At 41.8% G+C, this 18,393-nt stretch overlaps 1 protein-coding gene and 1 long non-coding RNA gene across 6 annotated transcripts in view; one reads left to right on the top strand and one right to left on the bottom strand.

Moving 5' to 3' along the window:
- HHIP (hedgehog interacting protein) overlaps positions 1-3,747 on the bottom strand; it is a 93,396-nt gene extending 89,649 nt beyond the window's left edge. For 3 of the 5 annotated variants that reach the window (XM_077846158.1, XM_077846159.1, XM_077846160.1), the window contains exon 1: positions 2,901-3,746. In XM_077846158.1, the coding sequence (XP_077702284.1) occupies positions 2,901-3,179 (279 nt within the window). In that variant the 5' untranslated portion in view covers positions 3,180-3,746. Of the gene's footprint in view, positions 1-2,426; positions 2,509-2,900 lie in introns of all 5 variants that reach the window. The other 2 variants (XM_077846161.1, XM_077846162.1) reach the window with 2 other exon arrangements.
- LOC144282481 (uncharacterized) overlaps positions 2,564-18,393 on the top strand; it is a 37,808-nt gene continuing 21,978 nt past the window's right edge. The window contains exon 1 of the long non-coding RNA XR_013350916.1: positions 2,564-3,569. This is a non-coding gene — a long non-coding RNA (uncharacterized LOC144282481). The remainder of the gene's footprint in view (positions 3,570-18,393) is intronic.

The raw sequence follows: 18,393 nt of genomic DNA, 5'->3' as shown, positions 1-18,393 counted from the left end.
TGTGTTCAACAATAGCCTTTGTCCCTGAAAGAGCCAGAGCAAACAAATGATTGTAAAAGGGCACACTTGAAAACAATTACTTTTCACCCATTCCTTGACAGCTTCGCTGTGAAACCACCCAAGGTAGAGAGAGCGTCTATGCCTCTGTGGCTACAAGTTAAGTTTTAGAAATGGGGGTATTTCAGTTGGCTGCAGATTCAGTTTGGCTAATGGGAATTAGATCCTTTTAGCATGTTGTGTTTAGAAGCTGCAAAGATATTGCCAAGACAATATAACCTCCTAAATTTTGGTAGTATTTATTTATAATGGTAGTTAATTATCTCGTTACAATACATAAAATTACTAAAATATACCCCAAAATTAAAATATAAAGGCGTGATACCACGGCCAAAGAATTGAACTCAATGCTAGTTCATTACATTAAAGAAAATGTGTTAGTTCAGAAACTGGATTTAATTGCACAGTTGAGCATGCTCAGTATTCCTACCTCGTTGGCTACTATCTATGAAATTTCTTCCTGTAGGAGAATGCTATGCCTGTACCTTCTTGAAAAGTTGCAGAAATCCTTCTTGGTATTTTTTTTTTTTTTCATAAACGAAAACGGGTCCTTTCAAATAGCCATCATCTCTCCTGTACACACATTATGAAATAAGACCCTAACATATATTATAAGCCAGAAAGGCTTAGGGGAAAACAGGGAAACACTGAAGTTTATTATAAAATAACATGTTTTAAAAACTATTAAAACTTGAGAACTAACACAGGTCAAGAATGCACATGCACAGCTATATCACTCTCCTGGTTTGAACAATTTGAGTATTGTTAGTTTATAAAGCACTTGTAATGGAACCAGCAAAGTCTAGTGTACCAAATTTAATTCAGACACATTTTCCAAATGAGTAGGGGTTTGTTGGAGATTGGAAGCACGTAAAACGGAAAGGAATGTGGATAGCTAACGTGGCAGATTTCTTCCTAAAGAATGATTTCTTGAAAAAAAATTTATATAACTCCTCTTAAGGGTTATAACTCCCCTCAGTTCCTCCCCCCACCCCTCCAACTCCCTACTATATTTAGTTAGCAAAGTTTTCATTCCTCATGTTCCTGGAAGAGTTCAGTATTGCAGGGGTCTGCAGATCATTGGTATATTCACAATGCACACTGCAAACAGGGAGACTTAATGGCAAATATTTCTAAACCTTTCTATGAATTTCCTGGTTCCTTTGGGCTCCTGGTAAAACCCTGCAGATGATATGAATGTAGCTTTTTTGTAATTTAATTCAATTACCACACAGGAGCTTAATGACATTGTTTTGAATCAAATGCTGGAATATCTGTTCCCTGAATCTCAAGACTACTGCTGCATATGGTAAGAATAAAGAGAGAGTTGCAGCTGAAAACCTGCAGCAAGACAGTTCTCACTCATCTGGGAATAGAGGGAGTTGGACAAATGCTCCCTCAAAAGGCATGAACATTTGGACAGAGCTGGGGACTGAAAGAGAATGATGTTCTCTAGTTTCACCCATTAGTGAACCAACTAACAAACACAATGGTGTTGTTGTTATTCTTTTGCCATAAGCAACAGGACTCTGTGTGTGGGCAGCAGTTTAGTGGGGAGGAGGATAAGTCGACCCCTTTTTGTCCTATTGATTTTTTCCTATTTGCATGACTTGAGCAAATTAAATGATGCAATATGGCTTTTTGTTACAAAACAAAGTGAGAGATACCACCCAGACACATATGTTGATTCGTAGGAGCTGTTTACATGAGAATAGAGTGAAATCTACCGTGAACTGAGCATAAAAATTAGATTCAGCCTGGGTATTTTTTTTTTTTTTTAAATGCCTGGGCCAGCAAGACTGAAGCACAAGTTTTCCAAGAGTCTCTCAGACCTTGACAACTGCAGTGTTGTAACGGAGGAATTCTTAATTAAACCTAAAATGGGGAAAGGGAGGGGGAGCAAAGACACCTGATTGTTTATTTCACGTGCAGTGATTGTTAATGACGTGATTCTCCACCCCCCCCTTGCAGTACAGTGGATAGCACACGTTGCTGCATCCCATGACAAGAAAGATGTTGCAAACTCAAAAATAAGCTTGCCTTTACGCTCAACCAACACTGTTTCATATTTGTTTAAACTTAAGAACACAAGGAAAGTGTAAATGCATAACTCCTTAAACAAATTTCTAGAGCAGATCTTCCTGGACAACTAACCTGACACCGAAAGCCTGAATTTATAATGTTTCAAAACATTACAAACGGAGGCGGAGAACAATCTCAGTTTTAGGTGACAAATATACCCCAGCAAAATCTTTCCCCAGTTTTTCGGGTTCTCAACTGGAGTACCAGGAGTTCCTTTCCGCAGCGTTTAACTATTGTAATGCAAGACAATCCCTTCTGACGGGGCCGGGGGTGGGGGGGGGTCTTACCCCAACCGAGCTTCAACATCCTGTAAGATTCAATCCTCTCCCTAACCGAGCACGTGGAGAAAACTGCACAAATCCTGTTACCCTAGAAAAATAAACCGGAAACCACAGCCACCTTAATTTACAGTTGCGCCGCAGCCAATGCCCGATTCGATCCCAAACACAGTGTTAATCGCGATTCTTTCAACTATGTACCCCAGCCCAGAACGCGGGTACCACGGGAGCGTCCCTCTTCTGAGACAGGCAGATTTTGCACAGCATCCCGACCACGGACTCCTGGGGCTGGGGGAGCTCTCTGTGCACCCCAGGGAAACACACAGCTCTGATCACGCCAGCACTCCACAAAAGTCATCCAAAAGGACTCTCTAAACCAGCTTCGCCCTTCTCCCAGCCGCCAGCATCTCCGGAGGCACCGGGAACCCGCAGCCAGCCGGCCCGGACGTCAACCTCGCGTCTGTGAGGCGGGTGCGCGCTTACCTTGGTGTCCAGGCGCCCTAGCCCCGGGCTGTCACTCCGCAGGCAGCAGGACAGCCGCGGGTAGAAGCCGCCGCACAGCACCTCTCCCCCACTCAGCAGCTCCAGCTGAGACATCAGCCGCCTGTCTCTCCGTTTCAGGCGCTTCGGGGGGTTCCCATTTAGGCACCTTCGCCTCCTCGCTCCGCTCCCTTCGCTTCTTTCCCCAAACTTAGCATCTCCTTCGAAGAAGCCCAGAGCCACGGCCAACAGCAGCAGCTTAAAGGAGAGCATCTTCAGCATCGTCTGCCCGGAGCGGCAGGGGCTGGGCGCGCGAGGCTGGGGGGGAGCGCCACTGCCCAGCAGGGGCACTAGGGCGCAGCTCCAGGAGGAGGCTGCGGGGGACACTCGAGAGGCAGAGAGCGGTGGCGGGGGCGAAAATAAGTAGAGCGATGCGACTTTGCAAAAAATAAAGGACAAGGCGATGTGTCCGGTGCCTTGGGGGAGTCCGAGGAGCAAGATAAAGTTGTGCGGATGGCACCGTTTGCAGCTGTGCCAGTGTCAGCTGGGTTAGGGGTTTCCTGCCGCGGCTGGCAAGTGGGAGGAGGAGAAGGGGATGGAAAAGGAGGAGGAAGAAGAGGAGGAGAAGACGGCCACAGAGGTTCACTTTTCCGTGTAACGGGAGTTGTTTAGGTGAGACAGTAGCAGGAAGAGAAACGGCGGCGGCGGCGGCGGCGGCGGCGGCGGCGGGGCAGGCGCGGGCAGGGCCAGCGCTGGGCTCCGGATGATGCTGAGGTCTCCTCTGCCGGCGGCTGCAGCTTCTCACGCAGCCTCTCATGTTTCGCTCCCTCTTTTCTTCTTCTTTTTAACTAGCGCGCGGGGAGGTGCTGCCACCGCGCGCCCCTTGACGTCACCGCTCCTCGCGCGCCCCCGCCCGGGCCGGGGGGAGGGGACGGGCGGGGAGGGGAGGGGAGGGGAGGGGGCGGCCCCGGCGCAGGAGCGTCCCCGGGCCCGACGGCCTGGTGGCCGCGGCGGGGCGGGGGCGGGGGCGGGGGCGGGGGCGGGGGCGCGGCCGACCGGGGCGGGACGGAGCGCGCGGGTCTCGCCACGGCGCCCGGCGGGGGGCGTGCGGGGCCCGGGGCGAGGGCGCGGCGCGGAGACGGCTCTTCCGCCCTGTCGCCTCCCCTCAGCCCCCCGCGCTCCCGCTGGGTCAAGGCGGCCCAGCCGAGGCAGGAGAGCGAGCGAGTGAAAGTGGGCCGCGGGAGGTGAGAAGGGGGGGGGCCCTCCAGGCTCCCCCGCCCCCGGCCCCCGCCCGCCCCTCGCCCCGCGCGCGGGGAGGACGAGCCGGGCGGGCTGGGGTTGGCGGGAGGGAGTTTTGCGGCCCCTTTCCCGTCTCCTGGCCGCACGGACTCCCCCCAGCCCCCGGATTTTCAACCTGAATTTCGAGTCGGTAAAGAGCTCCTTTGGCTTCTGATTTAGAGGCGGGAGGCCAACGCAAATGCTGCGAGCCGCCGAATAGGTTAAGACGTTCGAAGACTGTTCGAGAAGAAGTTTCCATCCCCGGCCGGCCGGGGAGCTGCGCGCTCCCGAAGTGGAGCGGGCGCGCGTGCCTGCGGGGGGCGGGGGGGGCGCGCTCCCGGGGCCCGCCGGTGCGCTGGAGACCTCCCCGAGCGCGGGAGCGCAGGTCCGCCCCGTCAGGTGGAGGAGAGGAGGAGCTGGCCGCGCCTTGCCATCAGCGTTCAGTTTAAACGCGGAGAAAAAAGTCCTGGGGAGACTCCCCCGGGAGTGTAGATACCGAGGCCACTACGGAGGCGTTAGTTCTGGAGGAAGAATGAGTAGCAAGATGCGGGCATCCAGAAGCGGGATGCCCCGCGCATCCCAAGTACCCCAGTACAAACCTTTCCCCAGAGAGACAAAGTCTGTAAGCGTTTGTAAAAAGATCTGCACGTTATCGAGAGTGCTGACTTGGTGTTACCGGGATCCCCGCAAGTTGACATGAGGAGGAGCCAGTACAGGGTCGCACGCTCAATGTGCTTTCTGCCCTTGTGAGCATTTAACAGGGCAGGAGATTTTCTGGTAGGTAGGATTTTGGAGAGCAGATAAGGCAGTTGTCCCGTTTTGGCAATGGAAGAATAGTCCCCATATTTGGGTTGGCTTCGCTTCTCGGGTATAAACTTCGCCCGGCCCACGTGAAAGTTGGTGATGGTGGATTAAGCTAATTACTGTTAAAGTGGCCACAGTGCCTAGATAAGGCTGCTTCTGCGCCTTTCGATTTCTGGACCCAGGTTTACCAGTGGAGCGAAGATTTTTCCACGGAAGTGATGACCGATTAGAATAACCAAAAAAAAAAAAAAAAAAAAAAATCTGCTGCGATATTTGGTCCAGTCCTGAGCTCAGTGCAGGTCCGGGATGACATACTTAGCATTTCTCTCAGGGGCTCTTGTATACATGGCTTCTTTATGTGTCCCACAGACTGCCGTATCTGACATTCTTCCTGCATTGAGGACTTTTAATATAAAATAAATCATAGAGCTAAAAGGACTTAAGACTTTAAACTCATTTAATAAACGGGAGAAGACAGACATTCCACCAAGATTAAATCACTTGCATAATCTCATGTAATTAGGTAGCTTAAAAACCAGGACTCGGGGGGCCCAATCTAGGTTGTTTTCCACTATCCAATACTTTATTCCCAAATACCCAATTTTATGTTCTATTTCCAAAATAAAAATCCTTTTAGAATTATATTTCAGTGGTTTCAGCTCCCACTCTATGTGATGAATTCATCTTAGTAGTTTTGGAACAGGCTTTCCTTATGATTTGTGCTTCGAGACTAAAGACATTGAAAAGGTAAATTAATTTGGTTTTTGAAAATTTTGTGGCTTTTATAATCTGTGACCCTATGGTTTAAGAATAGAGTTTATAAAAGATTACTGAAATGAGATAAACATGTTCTTCCTTGATACATGGGAGCTAGAATTGATCCTATACATTGTTAGTCATGACGGTATCATGACGGTAAATAAATGGAGTCAGTGATGAGATAGCTGAGCTTATTCTCAGTGCCACTGATAAAATTTCCAAAAAGTCTATGAGCAGTGCCATAGAAGTTAACTAACTTCTGATTCTTTCTTTCTTCTTTCTTTCTTTCTTTCTTTCTTTCTTTCTTTCTTTCTTTCTTTCTTTCTTTCTTTCTGCAGGGGGGAAGTTGCATAGTTCACATATAGCCAACTTGACAGCAGAATATTTAGGAATCAAAAATTTTGTTTGTTTCTTAAGAGTAATCCTTGAAGGTCCACTTGGATATAGTGAACCATGTGTACACTCGAATGTGAAAATGATCTTCCATCAAAGAAATCTGTCTCTTCAGCGAAATCAACAGAAGTGGTTCAAAGAAGAGACCCTCTATCTGACCAAACTCAGCCAGACAAATTAAATCAGCCTTTTTGAGCAAGGAGTAAAGCTGTGCAAGGGTGGCCTGATCACCCCTTTCTGCCTGCACCAGCACTGACCTGCCCCCTCTAGTTTTGCCCCCTATGTGCAAATCATGCCCTGTACAAGGGCACCTCGCTGAGATAGCCAATGAGACCTGAAATCCTGCCAAGCTCCACTGATCAAGCTCAGTTTATGGGTATAAGGCTGTGTCTACTCAGGCAGTGTGGCTCCTTTTCTAAGTTGTACCAAGGCACTCTGTGTGGGCCGGGGGCAATTCTAACCATACCAGTACCATATCCCAGTTCTACCCAGGATTCCTTACCTCTGACAGAATGAAGATTTTCATGAACAGATTAGGTTTATCGTAAAAGATGAATTATTTGACCCAAATTGAAATTAATTTCATAGATAAAGCTCAAAATATTGCTATGGATATGAATTGTTTATATGTATTTATATGTGTATGTATATATTACTATGGATGTGAATTATATTTGTAGGTATTTTTATGCATAAAAAAGTTATGTGGGTACACATTTCTATGTGTCAAAAATTAGCACAACTTAAACTTAGTAAATGTTGAAAATAAAACTATTTTAGGTATTGGAAATGGATTTCTGGTCTTCACAGAAATACATACTATTACATTTCAACAAATATGTATTAAGTGCCAAGTACTTATATACATGTATACAGTCATGACAAATAATATACCCTGCTTCTAGATAATTTGTTCTCTAGCAAGGAGGACAAAAGATAAGGTCACAAAATAACTTATGATTTTATAAATTGTGGTGAGGGCTGTGAGACATGCCAAGATGGAGAATAATAAGCACACTTACCTCACATTAAGTGACTGGAGAAAAGTCTCTGTGAAAATGACATTCAGTTGAGACCTGAGGTGAGTTGGTATGAGTTTATGGTGTAATTCCACCTTGACGTTTAAAGTATAGAAGCATTTGAATTCAGAACAGAATATGAGACATTTAAGGGAAAGCACAGAATAAAGACGTAAATAAGAAAGGTGAGAGATTAAATTCATAGTTTAGTTTATAAACTCTAGGTAACTAATGAAGTTATATTCATGTATTTTTCGTTTCCTTTTGCGAGTACCTAGTTCTCATTTTTTGTCTTTCTTTAAATTGTGAGTTTTTATTCAACTTCTAGGGATTATTGTAGTTTGAATGGCCATGCATGATAATGGCCATTGCATCTTACCTAACCAGCACTTAGGTGTTATGTTTTTGTTTTCATTTGTGCCTGTTGATAACTGTCAAGATTTTTTTCATTTGTGGAGTTAAATATCCATGAGATTTTAAGCTCTGTGAGGGTAGGAATTATATTTCCTTCTTGTTTGGCTTCCCAGCGAAGAGTCTTATCAGTGTTATACATTTCATACTTATCAACCTACTCATACAGTGTCATACGCCAGCCTCACCGTGCCAGGACCAGTCTCTTCGTAAATTCTGCTGGCTGACCAGTCTTTCTCGACTTAATACTTTTAAAGGTTTAAAATGGAAAAATATTTGGATTATAAAAAATCCAAGTTATTAAACAGAAGGGAGCACACAACTTAAAGCACACTATCATGAAAGAATTTCAGGAGATACCACTACAAAGTGTGGCTCCATGGAGGAAAGGCAGCCAACAAAGCCAAAGAAAATCACATAGCTTTTTAAAATTAAAGATTCGTTATAGTTCAAGCACACTGATTCAATGGTAGGGCTGCTAATAATGGTTTTTCTACAGTTATTCAGTCTTCCTTTCAAAAATTGGCACTCTGCTCTGGGCACTGGGCATTTAGTAGTCAACAGTGATTCTCTTGGGAGCTTGTATGCTACTGGAGAAGGCAGTAGATAACAAATGGATAGAAAGTATGCCATGAGGTGATGTGTGCTATAGAGGAAAGGGATTATGGGGAAAGACAAGGCAGGAGTTGAGAGAAATAATAATTAGGAAAGTCAGGAAATAATAGGAAAGATGTCTTCAGAGGCATGGGCAGAGACTTGAAGTAGTGAGCCACATCCGCGCAGATGTCTACAAGCATAGGGAACGGCAAGTCAAAGACCAGGAAGCAAGCATGCTTGGTATGTCTAAGGATTAGCAAAGAGACCAGTATGGCTGGAACAGAGTGGGTGACAGAGGAAATGACGAGAAGTAGCAAGGGCAGGGCAGACATCACACAGGGTTTTGTAAGCTGTGTTTCAGACTTTGGCTTTTACTCTGAATGAATGATTATCTCTGGGGGTCCTCATCAGAGGTAAAGAAACTGCTGGTTATTTCCTGTATCTACAGAATGAATTAAATATAAGGCATTGGTTAAATGGGTGTCAGGAAACTGAAAAAAGCAAAAAGGGAGCACTGAAGTAAAAACAGTAACTGCAGGGAGCAGCTCCCATCCTTAGGGAGTGAGGAACAAAAGAGGAATTGGGGTTTACAGAACTCAGAAGCTGACCTCTTTATCCATTCATCTTTCGATGGACTGTGTATACAATGGAATATTACTCAGCCATTAGAAACGACAAATACTAATTGCTTCGCGGTGGAGGGACCTGGAGGGTATTATGCTGAGTGAAATAAGTCAATCAGAAATGGACAAACATTATATGGTCTCATTCATTTGGGGAATATAAAAATTAGTGAAAGGGAAAGGAGAGAAAATGAGTGAAAATATAAGTGAGGGTGACAAAACATGACAGACACCTAACTCTGGGAAATGAACAAGGGGTAGTGGAAGGGGAGGTGGAGGGGGGTTGGGATGACTGGGTGATGGGCACTGAGGGGGACACTTAGCGGGATGAGCACTGGGTGTTATGCTATATGTTGGCAAATTGAACTCCAGTAAAAAAAAAATTAAAAAAAAAAAAAAAAGCTGACCTCTGAGATCCTGAGGGCACCTTGGAGATAGGGCTGCTGCCCAGCTCCATGGGGGGTACCGTCCAGGATGGTGAAATGAGGTTAGTTCTGGGAGTGCTAGAAGAAAGCTGGGGACTGGAGCCACATGCCACTAACAGGATGTATTTGTTTTGTAAGGCTGCCATCACGAAGTACCACAAACTAGGTGGTTTAAAACAACCAGCTCTGGAAAGCTGTAAGTCTGAAATCTAAGTGTTAGCAATGTGCCACTTGTAAGGGCTATGAGGGAGAATCTGTTCTGCACCTCTCTCCTAGTTCTCATAGGCCCAGGAGTTCTTTTCCTTGGTTTGTAGATGGACTTCCCTTTATGTCCTCATAGCATATCCCTATGTCCATATCTGTCTGTGTGTCCATATTGCTCCTTTTTATAAAACACCAGTCCCTGGATGAAGGTCCACCTCTTCTTGATCATCTGCAAAGACCTTATTTGAAAATAAGGGCACATTCATAGATACTGGGGAGTAAGCCTTTAATATCTTTTGAGGGGGGACACAATTCAGTGCACAACACAATATAAAGAAAGGGTCATTGCCAGGAGGATGCAGACAGGAACATGCATCCTTCCTGCCATCCTTTTTTTTTTTTTTTAAAGATTTTTTTTATTCATGAGACACACACACACACACACACAGAGGCAGAGACACAGGCGGAGGGAGAAGCAGGCTCCATGCAGGGAGCCTGACGTGGGACTTGATCCCGAGACTCCAGTATCACACCCTGGGCTGAAGGCGGTGCTAAACCTCTGAGCCACTCGGGCTGCTCTCCTGCCATCCTTTTACCTTCGATAGCCATGTATAACTTCTGACTCCCCCCAAACTTAACTATTAATATAGCCTATTGTGACTAGAAGCCTTACCAATAACATAAACACTCAATTAGCACATATTTTGTATGTTATATGCATTTTATGCTGTATTCTATTTATGGTTATTCTTATAAGCAAGAGAAAATACAGTACTGTATTGTTTTCACTGAAAAAAAAATCAGTGTGTAAGTGGACCTGCACAGTTTCAGCCCATGTTGTTCAAGAGTCAGCTGCATTGCCTAAATGTCCTTTTATTATGTAGAATCTGTAGTAATGTCACCTCTCTCATTTCTGATATTGATAATTTGTGTCTCTGTCTTGCTTCAGCGTGATCAATGTGGCTGAAAATTTATCAATTTTACTGGTTTTCTCAAAGAATCAGACTTTGGTTTCATTGATTTTTCTCCATTACTTTGTTGTTAGTTGATTTCCCCTTTGATCTTTATTTTTTACTCTGTTTTGCTTACTTTGGGTTTTTATTTGCTCTGATTTTGCTGGTTGCTTAAAATGGAATCTGAAGTCATTAATTTGGGACCTCTCTCTCTAAATGTATGCATCTAGCACTATACATTTCCCTCTTTGTACTGCTTTAACCACATGCTACAAATTTTAAAATGCTACGTTTTCAGTTTCAATCAGTTCAAAATACTTTCCATTATTTCTTTTGAGTCTTTTTTTTTTTTTTTAAGATTTTAATTTATTTATTCATGAGAGACACAGAGAGAGAGGCAGAGTGAGAAGCAGGCTCCTCGCAGGGAGCCTGATGTGGGACCTGATCCCAGGACTCCAGGATCACACCATGGGCTGAAGGCAGGCGCTTAACCGCTGAGCCACCCAGGCATCCCTACTTTTGAGTCTTTGAATCAGAGGTTATTTAAAATGTTTTATTTCGTTTCCAAATATTTGTGATATTTTTGAGGCCTTTCTGACATTGATTCATATTCAATTACATTGTAGTGAGAGGATATAATATGCACAAACTGATTATTTTAAAAAAATCTTGAGACTTTTTATGGGTAGAACAATGTCTATCTTGGTAAACATTCTGTGTAAAATTGAAAACAATGTATATTTTGGGTGGAGTGTTGCATCAATGTTTATCAGGTTGATTTAGTAGATAGTGTTGTTCAGTGTTTTGCCTCCTTACTAATTTTCTGTCTACATGTTCTATTGGTCATTGAGAGACAGAAATATTGACATTTCTGACTATGGTAAGAATTTTTATGTTTCTTCTTACAGTTCTATCAGTCTTTGTTTCATATATTTTCAAGTTCTGTTAACTGAGTGTATAAATATTTAAGATTGTTATGTCTCGGGATCCCTGGGTGGCGCGGCGGTTTGGCGCCTGCCTTTGGCCCGGGGCGCGATCCTGGGGACCCGGGATCGAGTCCCGCGTCGGGCTCCCGGTGCATGGAGCCTGCTTCTCCCTCTGCCTGTGTCTCTGCCTCTCTCTCTCTCTCTGTGACTATCATAAATAAATAAAAAAAAAAAATTTAAAAAAAAAAAGATTGTTATGTCTCTCTGATGAATCATCCCCTTTGTCATCATGAAATGTCCTTTATCTTTGGGAATGATCTTTGCTCTAATATGTACTTTATTACTAATACAACCACTCTTTTTTTTTCTTTTGATTAGTATTAATAGGCTTTCCCCCATCCTATTGTTTTTACTTTATTTCTGTCTTTATATTTAAGGTGCATTTATTGTAGGCAGCATATAGTTGAGTTTTGTTTATTTTTGCCAATAAGGCAAACTATGACTTTTATTTGAGGTGTTTAGACCCTTTATATTTGATTTAAGTACTGATTCAGTTTGGTTTAAAATCCTTTACCTTACTATTTGCTTTTTATTCTATTTATTCTTTATTTGCTTGTTATTCTTTTTCTCTTTTTTTAGATTGAGTATTTTTATTTATTCCCTGCAGGGAGATTTGAAAATAAGAATAAAAGTTTTATCTTCACACATATACCATTTCTGATGCTTTTCATTCCTTAACATAGATCCAGATTTTTATCTGGCATGATTTTGCTTGTGTCTGAAGAACATGTCTTTTTTTTTTTTTTTTTATGATAGTCACACACAGAGAGAGAGAGAGAGAGGCAGAGACATAGGCAGAGGGAGAAGCAGGCTCCATGCACCGGGAGCCCGATGTGGGATTCGATCCCGGGTCTCCAGGATCGCACCCTGGGCCAAAGGCAGGCGTCAAACTGCTGCGCCACCCAGGGATCCCCTGAAGAACATGTCTTAACAGTTTTTGTAAATAAGGGTCTAATTGTGATTATTTAATTTTTAGTTTTGGGCTGTCTGGAAAAATCTTTCTTGTGCCTTGGTTTTTGAGAGGTATTTGTGCTGGGTATAGAATTTGGGGCTGACTATTCCACCCCTCACTGCCAGTACTTTAAAGATACTGTTTTACTGTCTTAATTATATTTTCCAACAAGAACTCATTCTCATTCTTAACTATCTACTTTTGTATATTATGTGTCTTTTTTCTCTGGTTGCTTGTCACATTTTCCCCTTTTTAGTGAGTTTTAGCTCTTTAATTCTAATATATCTTGGTGTAGTTTTCTTCATAGTTCTTGTGTTTGGGGTTTGTTGAGATTCTTAGATTTGTTGGTCTACAGTTTCATCAAATTTGGAAAAATTTCTGTCCATTATGTCTTCCAATATCCAACCCCCCTCCTCTGGGAATTCTAATTATATGTATATTAGACCAGTTGTATTCTACAGCTTATTGGTGCACCTTTATTTTATCTTATTTTATTTTATTTTATTTTATTTTATTTTATTTATTTTATTTTATTTTATTTTATTTTATTTTTAGTCTTTATTCTCTCTGTATTTTATGTTAGGTGAATTCTATATATTTAAGTTTACTAGTCTTTAATTCTGCAATGTGTAAACTGCTATTTATCCCATCCCAGATATTTTTTATTTCAGGCATTACACTTTTCATCTCAAAAAGTTTGATTTCAGCCTTCTTTTTTTTTTTTTTTCAGCCTTCTTAATATTTTCAAATTTGTAGAGGAAAGATTGAGCAGGTAAAGTACTTTCTTGAACATATGCAATATAGTTGCACAACTGTTTTGATGTCATTGTTTGACAATTCTATCATCTGTGGCCACTTTCTGGAACTGTGTTTACTTAGTGATTTTTGTCTTTGTTATGGTTTATATTATCCAATTTCTTTGCATGCCTGCTAGTTTTTTATTTAATCCCAAATATTTTTTACCTTGTTAGATGCTTAATATTCCTATAAACATTCTTGAGCTTTGCTCTGAAGTACAGTTAAATGACTTGTTAACAGTTTGATCTTTTTAAGCTTGCTTTTAAACAGTGTTAGGTGAAGCTAGAATTACCTTTAATCTAAGGCTAATTTTCTCCACTACTGAAGTGATATCATTGTAGATGCTCTTTCTGATTTTCCTTTCATTATGAAGTTTGTAGCTATTTGGAGCATGTACTATTCTTGGACTTGTCTGAGTTCTAGGTATCTGCTCCTTTCAAGTGGTTCTTTCCCTTTCCTCTGGCAATTTCCCCATAGTCATATGCTACTAAAAACCCAGCTGAAGACTTGAGGGGTATCCTCTATGGATTTGCAAAGCTCTCTTTCTGTGCAGCTGTCTCATCTCTGGGACTTGGCGTTTTGAACTCCACCTCTTGGCCTCTCTAGATTCCATGTGTCTTTTCTGTCAACTCAAGGCTATTGCCTGCTTCTGTTTGGATTCCCTCCCCGGCACTGCAGCCTGGAAATTCTGTCTAGGCAGTATGATGGGGATAGTCAGAGAGCTCACCTAGCTCTCAGAGATCAACATTCTCTACTTACTTAGTTGATATACAATACCTGAATATCTTGTCTGGTATTTTCGTTTTCATGGTTATAACATTATAATATTACCTGTTGAGTTGTTTCAGGTGGTACAGTGAATCTGGTCCCTCTTACTCCATCTTGGCTAGAAGCAGGCATCCAATGGTATCTTTTTTGTGTGTGAAAAAGTTTTTGATGACCAATTCAATTTTTTGATTTAGAAAATAATGGTAACCAAGTTAGTGGAAGATTCATTTCAGTTTCTTATTGCCAGCCAATGTTCATGTCTTTCTTCCTCCTTAGACCTATAGCTTTATATAATCTGTACCCTCATGAAGTAATTGGCAAGAGTTTATTTCAGTCTTTTACCATTTTTGCTCTTCATTATAGCTAATGATCCTAACTGTATTTCTCCTTCTATCAAGCCCTTTTAGCTCTGTCTACCATCTTTTTTGTTCAGACTCATGCCAGACCTTCTTCCTGGCTCTGTTATTACCCTGGGGAACCCTGACTCTCAGAATGTTTTTCCTGTATGCTCCAACAGCAGCAGTTATTTATTTTGTTTATGCTGAACAGTGTATTAAATTTATTTAGAAAACACACAAAAAAAACTTCGCTTACTTTTTTTTTTTTTTTTCTGCCTAGAGGGTAACACCTGGCTGCTGTGTATTCTGAATATAAGGATGAGGAAATAGCAGACTTTAAGTACATGCTTCTGTTTTCAGCCCTCTGTTATACTCTGCTGCCATCACACCTGGCATCCTTGAGTCAATAACCCCTCATAAGTTCTAAAAGGCAGGATGGCCCCTTCGTTGGCTGCAGCCTCTTTCTATTTATTCTGGACTGTGTCTTTTCCTAGCCTACTTAACTTTTCCTCTCACTTTCCACCTCCCATAACTGTGTTGAAATAGTTCATCCATTGGTAACTCCCTCATGTCCTTCTTCCTGCTCTGTGTTTACCTCTTCCTTTTAAACTGATATATTCTAATTTTAATGGGTTCTGAGGAATGAGGGGAAACGAATTCATATGCTCAGTTTGTAATCTTGAACGGGCACCGATTGCTGTTTAGTTACTAAAGCTAAGGATTAGTTTTTGTTACTTATAGGTCTTTCACACTACTGACCAATTCCTTTCCCTGAAGCTGTGTCTTTCCTTATTTTAGTAACTCCAATCTCAAATGATTTTCCTTTTATTTACCTGGATTCTACTCCTCAGTCTTCACTTCCTTTCTACACCTCTTACATGTTTCTATCCCCTGGACTTACATTCTTGATCCTCTGCTCTGCTGAGTATACCTGTTGAACACTTGCACTTTGATATTTCAAACTCAGCACACCCCACCCAGACCTGTCAACTTCACTCCTAAATCTGCTCCTCATCTGTACCTTCTACTTTGGTGAACAGCACTTCTATACCTCTAATCACTAAGCCAGAAACCTAGGAGCCATCTGTCCTCCCTCTTTCAAATACAACATCTTGCCTGTAACATCTTGCCTCTATCCCTTTACCTTCTGCCTCTTTTATTGCCATTATTCTTAATTTTTACTATAGGAAAATTTAATCATGGTAAAATGTGTCTATCACTCAGTTTCAACAATCACCAGAAGTTGGCTAATATTGTTTCATTTCTATTCCCTTCTTATTTTGTCCTTCCGCTGGATTATTTTAAAACAAGTACCAGGTTGTCATCTCATTTATCAGTAAAAAATTCAGTTCATTTCTAAAGGGAAAAGATTTTTTAAAACCTAGGCACAACACCTTTATCATCATAAAATAATAACATTTCCTTAATAATATATTTATATATCCAGTAAGTGTTTATATTTCCTGGGTTGTCTTATAGTTTCTTGTTTTTACAGTAGATCGGTTCAAATCTGAAACTAAGCAAGTACCACACATTGCATTTGCTTTATATTTCTTTATCGAGTCTCATTTAGTTTAGAGATTCTTCCTCCTTTTTGTTTTTCCTTTCTATTTGTTTGCTGAATGAATCTGGTCATCTTTCCTATAGAATTTCCCACATTGTGGATTTTTCTGATTGTATCCTCATGGTATCTTTAAAGATATTTCTCTATCTCTATAATGTCTATAAACTCATATTTAGATCTAGAAGCTTGATTAGAATTTTTGTAAGAATGCTCTATGGATGGTTACTATTTCGTCATTTCAGGGGGCATATAATAAACAAGCTTCTTTTTTTGTTTTTTGTTTTTGTTTTTTTAATAAATTAATTTTATATTGGTGTTCAACTTACCAACATACAGAATAACACCCAGTGCTCATCCCGTCAAGTGTCCCCCTCAGTGCCCATCACCCACTCACCCCCACCCCCCACCCTCCTCCCATTCCACCACCCCTAGCTCGTTTCCCAGAGTTAGGAGTCTTTATGTTCTGTCTCCCTTTCTGATATTTCCCACACATTTCTTCTCCCTTCCCTTATATTCCCTTTCACTATTATTTATATTCCCCAAATGAATGAGAACATACACTGTTTGTCCTTCTCCGATTGACTTACTTCACTCAGCAGAATACCCTCCAGTTCCATCCACGTTGAAGCAAATGGTGGGTATTTGTCGTTTCTAATGGCTGAGTAAAATTCCATTGTATACATAGACCACATCTTCTTTATCCATTCATCTTTCGATGGACACCGAGGCTCCTTCCACAGTTTGGCTATTGTGGACATTGCTGCTAGAAACATTGGGGTGAAGGTGTCCCGGCGTATCATTGCATCTGAATCTTTGGGGTAAATCCCCAACAGTGCAATTGCTGGGTCGTAGGGCAGGTCTATTTTTAACTCTTTGAGGAACCTCCACACGGTTTTCCAGAGTGGCTGCACCAGTTCACATTCCCACCAACAGTGTAAGAGGGTTCCCTTTTCTCCGCATCCTCTCCAACATTTGTTGTTTCCTGCCTTGTTAATTTGCCCCATTCTCACTGGTGTGAGGTGGTATCTCATTGTGGTTTTGATTTGTATTTCCCTGATGGCAGGTGATGCAGAGCATTTTCGTGGCTTAGTGTGTTATCACACTAATCCAGCCTTTAAAAAAATCCCTATAGTGTTTCATCTAGTGGTTTCTCCAGTTATTGATAAGTATTGTGTAGGTCCATTATTTATTAGGAACCCATCATTTCTTACCAGATTTACTTCAACAATTTCTTAAGGTTTCTACACTTATAATTTCTTTCTCTAACTTGTCTTCTTTATACCCACTGCGACTAAATGGATTTTTGTATGCTACAAATAATTTCATATGATTCCCCTGGATAAAATTCTTCAGTAAATTTTTAGTGAATTCAGAATAAAATCTATAGTAAGATACACAAAAGACTTTACCTCTGGTCCCTGCTCCATTTATATTCCATTTATATTTAATTTATTCATAATTAATTTTAGTTATTTTGCTACATATCATTTGTTGTAAAACAACTTTTAAAAAACCACAGGTTAATTAGGTCTTTTTTCTTATACATTACACATTATACTTACTTATTTAATTTAACTGAATAAAGTTTTATTGCTATATATAAATTCCCTAAGAGCAGGAGCACCAGTTAGCAGATGGCATTTACATGTGTTTCTTTACAGATAGTTGACCTTTACTAAATACATACAGTTGATTCTTAATCATGTTGAATCACTGATGGAATGATGGAATCATGTCGGAGTCAGATGGATTCTTTTTGATTTTTAAAGATTTATTTATTTATTTATTCATGATAGACAGAGAGAGAGAGAGAGAGAGAGGTAGAGACACAAGCAGGCTCCATGCTGGGAGCCCGACGTGGGACTCTATCCTGGCACTCCAGGGTCGCCCCCCGCCCCCCCCCTCCGGACCAAAGGCAGGCGCTAAACCGCGGAGCCACCCAGGGATCCCCCAGGTGGATTCTATCTGCAGCATTCACGGTACTTCATCACAGCTGCAAGGACTGTAACCTGCCTTTATCACCAGGCTCTTTTATGTAGCCAGCTCCACATCTAATTTTTTTTTTTTTTTGTCTCCAAAAACTTTGCTCATGTGCCCTTGAAAATCCTCAATTCACTGATTTGCTCTCTGCTCATTGAATGGAGTAGGTCTCAGAGAGAGGGACTATTAGAACGGAGGTCCATGGGTGCCTGCAACAGGAGTTTCTTGCATATATTTCTCATGATGGCTAGAAGTAGAAGTTATGTCTCTTGGAATTGTTACTGATTCAAACTTATTTTTATTTTTTAAAGATTTTATTTATTTATTCATAGACAGTGAGAGAGAGAGAGAGAGAGAAGCAGAGACACAGGCAGAGGGAGAAGCAGGCTCCATGCAGGGAGCCCGACGTGGGACTTGATCCCAGGTCTCCGGGATCATGCCCTGGGCTGCAGGCGGCGCTAAACCGCTACACCACCGGGGCTGCCCTCAAACTTATTTTTAAAAAGCAGTTTTATTTAACGGTAGTGACTTAAAGTGTTATTTTTATAGTATATGCTAGACTTTTTCTTAGTAAATGTCAATTTCTTAAAATACCTGAATCAGCTGCAGTGTTATAATTTGCTAATACATTTTACTTCAATGGA

This window comes from Canis aureus, chromosome 13, assembly GCF_053574225.1.
Source record: "Canis aureus isolate CA01 chromosome 13, VMU_Caureus_v.1.0, whole genome shotgun sequence".
NCBI lineage: Eukaryota > Metazoa > Chordata > Mammalia > Carnivora > Canidae > Canis > Canis aureus.
Note: the sequence above shows the minus strand (reverse complement) of the source record. Positions and strands in the feature narration are given on the sequence as shown.